Source organism: Hipposideros armiger, unplaced genomic scaffold (assembly GCF_001890085.2).
Source record: "Hipposideros armiger isolate ML-2016 unplaced genomic scaffold, ASM189008v1 scaffold_11, whole genome shotgun sequence".
Taxonomy (NCBI): Eukaryota; Metazoa; Chordata; class Mammalia; order Chiroptera; family Hipposideridae; genus Hipposideros; species Hipposideros armiger.
This window is the reverse complement of record NW_017731361.1, coordinates 3,609,919-3,616,110: the sequence shown is the minus strand read 5'-3', so window position 1 is coordinate 3,616,110 and position 6,192 is coordinate 3,609,919. Positions and strand designations below refer to the sequence as shown.

The 6,192-nt window shown below is 40.6% G+C and overlaps 1 protein-coding gene across 1 annotated transcript in view; it reads right to left on the bottom strand.

The window, feature by feature from the left end:
• Positions 1–6,177, bottom strand: part of LOC109392674 (protocadherin beta-5-like) — a 9,228-nt gene extending 3,051 nt beyond the window's left edge. Inside the window, exons 1-2 of the mRNA XM_019661293.1 lie at positions 4,647–6,177; positions 8–1,476 (exon numbers count right to left, since the gene is read on the bottom strand). Of these exons, the coding sequence (XP_019516838.1) occupies positions 8–1,476; positions 4,647–5,781 (2,604 nt within the window). The 5' untranslated portion in view covers positions 5,782–6,177. The remainder of the gene's footprint in view (positions 1–7; positions 1,477–4,646) is intronic.
• Positions 6,178–6,192: the final 15 nt, after the last annotated feature.

Here is a 6,192-nt window from a genome sequence, read left to right as displayed (position 1 = left end):
CGTCTGCGTCTGTGGCGCTGACGCTGCCGATGTGCAGGGCGGGGCTGTTGTTCTCGCGGACGAACAGGGTGTAGGAGGTTTGGGTGAAGGCCGGGGCGTTGTCGTTGACGTCGGAGACCAGCACGGTTATGTTGTGCTGGGTTTTCAGCCTAGGGGTCCCCAAGTCGGTGACGGTGATGGTGATGTTGTACTCGGCTTGGCTCTCTCTGTCCAGCGGGCTCTCTGTTACCAGGGTGTAGAAATTCTCTACAGATGGCTTCAGGACGAAGGGGAGATCATTTTGGATGGAGCACACCATCTTTGCATTGTTCCCTGAATCTTTGTCTCTAATCCTAAAAACAGCCACGACTGTCTTGGCTGAGTTTTCTGGAATTGGGCTAGTAAGTGATGACATGAGCAGTTCCGGTGGATTATCATTGATATCTGTTACATGAACCGCCACCGTACATTTTCCAGAAAGCCCTCCCCTGTCCTTGGCCTGAATAGTTAATGTATAAGTTTGTATTTCTTCATAGTTCAATTGAGCTTTAAGATGAAGTTTGCCAGATGTTGAGTTGATTTGGAACGTTTGGAGAATTCTTTCAGTGGCATAAAAAAATGCATAAACTATTTCCCCATTACTTCCGGTATCTAAATCTCTAGCTGACACGGCGACAACCAGGGAGCCAACAGGGCTGTTCTCTGGCACCTGCACCTTGTAGAGCGACTGTACAAATTCAGGGACGTTGTCATTTATGTCCAAAACCAGGATGCGTACCAGGGCGGTCCCGGATCTGGGAGGAGAACCACCATCCAAGGCGGTGAGGGTTAAACTGAGCTCAGACACCTCTTCTCGATCCAGCACTCGATCCAGTATTAATTCGGGATAGATATTCCCCTCCCCACTATCATGGACATTAATATGGAAATAGGCATTGGAGCTGATGGTGTAGTTTCTCAGGTTGTTGGTCCCAACATCTAAATCCTGTGCACTTTCTAGGAGAAATGCCGCCCCTGGTGTGGTGCTTTCTAGTATTTCCAAGGGAATCTCTCTATCTAGAAACACTGGAGAATGATCGTTGATGTCTCTGACCCATAGTTCTGCGCGGAATATCTGAAAAGGTTTTTCCAGTAACAACTGGAAAGGCAGCACACAGGGCTCTGTGGGCCCACACAGTTCCTCTCGGTCTAATTTCTCATTTAAAAGTAAATCACCAGTAAGCGGATTGAGTAGTAAAAATCCTATGTTCTGATCGGAAACGATTCTGGATCCCCTGGCTGACAGTTCCCCTATCCCCAAACCCAGGTCATTTGCTACGTTAGCCAGAAAGGTGCCTCTCTCGGTTTCCTCTGCCACGAAATACTGAAGCGGCTCTGCGCCAGCCCAAGACACTCCCAGAAATACACAAAGAAATAGGACTTGCCTTTTCTGCACCGCACGCTCCACTCTGGCCTCCATTCTTCCTTTAACCAGTCTTTCAAAACCACTTTTACTCGGTCACAAGCAGCTTTCAAAAATGGCAGCAACCGAATCCTTAGAAATGAGCTTATAATAGCAATGCTTGTGGGGAGGGATCCCCACTTTCCCCCAACTCCTGTTACCACGGCTTCCTTTCCTCTACTTTTCTTGTCCGGCCAGATTTCCTCCTAATGCTGGAATCTGCAACATCATTTGTGTGTGTCTTTTTCTCTTTTTAGCCAGCAGCGCCACCTTGCGTTTTGTGAATGTTATTCCCCTTTTCAAGAATAGAACAAGAAGATAGCGGATTAAAGGGAACAGCAACAGGAGTGATTTTTGTCCTCCAGTGTCTTTGCTGTTTCATTCTATTTTTTCCTCAAGTGGTCACAATATTGCTAGTAAGTGCTTACATCGTCTTTCCCTGTTATAGTATGAATTCGTAGAAAAACAAAATTTTTACTCCACCGGGAGTAAAATCCTAAGTAAACTTTCTCCTGTTTTTAAAATTGATAGTAAAGAATATATAAGAAAATGAAGCCTTCATCAAAAAGTCAACAAATATTGGTTGAAGACCTTTAATTTATTTGTTAACTGTGTAACAATAAAGTTGTTCATACTGCAGAGTAACTGGCCCTTTTTTTCAGGGGTTTTTTTTTTGTTTGTTTTTTTCTTCTTTAACAATCCTAGTTTCAAGGTCTTCACTCTTTACCAATGATATTTTCTGGAACACTTTCTGTCCCCCACTTCCACCCTTTATCCACTTTAAGTAATAATATAATTTTAATTACTGTTCACATATAACTTCAATGGCTAGCATCTCCAAGGGTATGCAATGAATACTCTTAAAATTAACAACAGCAGGTAGGTCATTCTTGCCTTTGTGGAAGTGCTCCTAGTATTTCATCTTTAACTGTGATAGTTGATCTCCATTTGAAGTAAATGATCCTTTTTGGGGTCAAGAAAGTTTTCATCTTTTTCTTATTTCAGATTTTAAAGTAATTTTGACATATGTTGGAATTGTACTTTTATTCTTTAGTTTTTTAATTTTCAAGTTCTTGATATAAATGTCATTTAATCATGACATTTTTTAATGCACACATGGATTTGATGTGTCAACATCATTCTAGGATTTTTCTGGCCCATGTTGCTCTGTGTGTGTGTTTAACTTCTGTGGTTTTGGTATTAAACTATCCTGGCCTCATAGAATGGGTTAGAAAGCTTTCCATCTATTTTTATGCAACAGAATACTTTTTACAATGATACCGTCATCTGTTTCTATATGCTTAATTACAACTTGCCTTTTAAGTGGGTTAGGTTTGGTGGCTTTGCTGGTGTAAGTCTATGACTCCTCCCCATTTTACTTTTGGTTATTAATCTGTACAGGTTTTGTTTCCTTTTAAAGTAATTTGTATTTTATTTTTAAAACCATTTTATCTGGATTTGCAAATTTCTTGTATTATGTTTTCATTGTATTATTCATCTTTATATATATCTTTATTCTTATTAGTAGTGTTTAGTAGTTTATCTACTTTTTATTCCTCGGGAGACTTGCAAGATCTCTATTTTCCTGATCTTTTAAAATGCATTCTTTTTAAAAAAAATGCATTGTTTTTCAAAATAATTTAAGACCTTGGTTCAAAATCAAATGGTATTAAGAGGCTTAAGAAAACAAATACAATTGTTTTCTGCCGTTTCCCTCCTCACGTTCCTAGTTCATTTCTCAATAGGCAGCCATTTTAAACTCTTTTAGTTATCTCTTCTGCCATTAATCTGTATTCTTCTGTATTTTGATTAATTTTAGACATGATCAGTTGACTCCTTAGTATGTTGGATTAAGTTTTAACTCTCGTACGCTTCCACGGCCCTTGCCTGCCTTCTTGCACTCACAATATCATTGGGAGCATTGTTGTGTACTAATTATACTTCCTTTCTCACTTTTTTCTTAAAGTTAATAATTGCTTTGCTTTTTCATTTACTTGGTTTCCTTTACATCTATCAGTTATTCTTCCCACATGTCCGATTGCCTCTCAATACCGTTTTCCACATGGTCATTCCCATATCTCCTGAAATATCAATTTTCCCTTAAATTGGGTGGGAGGTCTCTACACATGCTGCACAACTATCATGTTGTTATTCTTGGAATTGTCTTTGCCTTTTATTCTGGTTGAATTTACTATTTCTAGGATTTTACTTTTTCTTCTTTTTTTGTTTACTCTTTGGCTTTAATAGAGCACATCCTCCAATCATTTCATCCAGCTGATAATATGTCAGGGGACTTGCTGATGATATCCTTCAAAATGCCTGTCTCATACAGCTCCAAACTGGACTAGTCTATACTTGAGACATAGTTGTCATCCTGGGATCATTTTTCAACATCATCTGGAGACTCATTTCACTTCTGTTCTATTTCGAATCTTCTTTTTTCTGTATCTTCAGACTTCTTCTCACTTAGATTACTCACTCACTGTGATAAGTTATCTTCCAGTAGTTTCTGGAGAATGGTGTATGAGAGTTAAATTATGTTGTGACCTTGAGTGTATTAAATTACATTTATTCTACTCTCAAACTTGATTGGAAGTTTGACTGATGATAGGGTTTTAGGTTGGGAATAATTTTTCTTCAGAATTTTAAAATATTTTTTCAATTAGCTCCCTAAACTAATGTGTTTGTTAAGAAGTCTAAAGTTCATCTTATTTTATTATGTATTTTCTGTATGTGACCTGTGTTTTTATTTCTTGTTGTGGTATTTTTCCATGGTCCCAAGCATTTTAAAATTAAACACTTATGTGTCTTGGTTTGCGCTTATTTTCATCCATTGTACAGGACAATTGGTAAACCCTTTCAACTAGGAAACTAATTTCCTCCAGCTCTTAGAAATTTTCTTGAGTTACTTCATCAACATTTTTTTCTGCTATTTTTTTTGGAATTCCTACAATTTGGATGTTGGGCTTCTAGTATGGTTTCTGATTTCTTTATTTTTCTGGGGTTTTTTTTCTTCTCCTGTTTGCCACTGAAAAATATTTTTGCAATATTTCCTGGGATGTTTTCTTAGCCCTATTTTCAAGCCCTTCTATTGAGATTTTTATTTATTATATTCATATTTTCCAACAGTCCCCTTTTTGTACTTATTTCTTTATTTCTTTTTTTTTAAATTGGGGAATTGGGGGGATGGGAACAGTGCTGGGGAATTGGGGGAAGGGGAACAGACAAGTTGCTGTCGTTTNGTCTGGATCAGAAACACTGAAAACAGCAACCACAGTCTCTGGTGAGTTTTCTGGGGTAGAGCTGGTGAGCCTCGACATGGTCAGTTCAGGGGCGTTGTCATTCACATCCAGCACCTGTATAGCTACAGTGCATTTGCCTGAAAGCCCCCCGCCATCTGTGGCCGCAATCTCCACGTTATAATATTGAGTTGTCTCAAAATCCAATGCCTTTTTCAGACGAATTTCTCCTGTTCTCTCATCTATTACAAATGGTTGATTAACTTCATCGCCTTGGAAAAGAGTATAGGCTACATTCCCATTCGTTCCTTCATCTAAGTCTCGGGCAGAGACAGTGACAACTAAGGAGTTTAGGGGGCTGTTCTCCGGGACTTGTACTTCATAGAGCAGCTGTGAAAACTCAGGGGCGTTATCATTGATGTCCACGACCTCAATGCGGACGGCAGTCGTCCCAGACCTGGGCGGAGCCCCACCGTCCAGCGCCGTGAGGGTTAAACTGAGCTCGGGCCGCTCCTCCCTATCGAGCGCTTTGTCCAGCACCAGCGCCGGGAATTTTCTGCCACCTCCGCGATTATGAGTGACAACATGAAAATGGGAGTTGGGGCTGATTGTGTAGTTCTGAACAGTGTTGCTACCTATGTCAACGTCCTGCGCTATTTTCAAAGGAAACACAGTCCCTGGCTGGACGTTTTCTGGGATTTTTAGGAGCGTTTCCCTGTCTAGGAACTCTGGCGAATGGTCATTTATATCTGTGAGCTGCAGATCAGCTTGAAAAAACTGCACTGGGTTTTCCAGTAATAGTTGGAATTGCAGTATACAGGGATCTGTCGCCCCACACAGCACCTCCCGGTCTAGTTTTTCATATAGAAGCAAATTCCCAGTCTTTATATCCAGCTGCAAGAGCTGCTTGTTTCCTTTGTAATGGATTCGCGCGCCCCGAGTGGCCAGTTCCCCCACCCTGAGCCCCAGGTCTTTTGCCAGGTTGGCCACAAAGGAGCCACTTTCCGTTTCTTCTGGCATGGAATACCTAATTGCTTCAGAACCAGCCTCCCACAAAAACAACAATAGAGCAAGAAAGATAACTTGCCTTTTCTGTGGCGTTTTTGCTAGCGCTGTCTCCATTGTTAAGACCCGGTTCAAGAAGGTGCAGTTTCTTCAACTCGGTATACAGTCAACCCAGATGACTTCGTTAAATAACCTCGAATTAGATCTTTCTGACTGACTTGCACTAGAACGATGCCCTCTCTGAAGATCTCTGCCACTAGGTCTTACTTAAAATGCTTCCTTCTTTTAGAAAGCAGTCGGAGTTCTGATTCTCAGCTTAATGGAGTCCCGGGTAGCCAGAGACCTTCATTCAAACTCCTAGCCTGCAGCGCCACCAGGCGTCCTTATTTACTATTGCATATAGTATTTGCCATTTCATTCCAAATTATAACCCTGGTGTGTATCAAAACTTTTAAGTCACAGAAATGCTCCCGATCTTATCTCCCTCCAGTTCTTAGTTATTGGAAGCTCTAAATAGACATTTGCTGA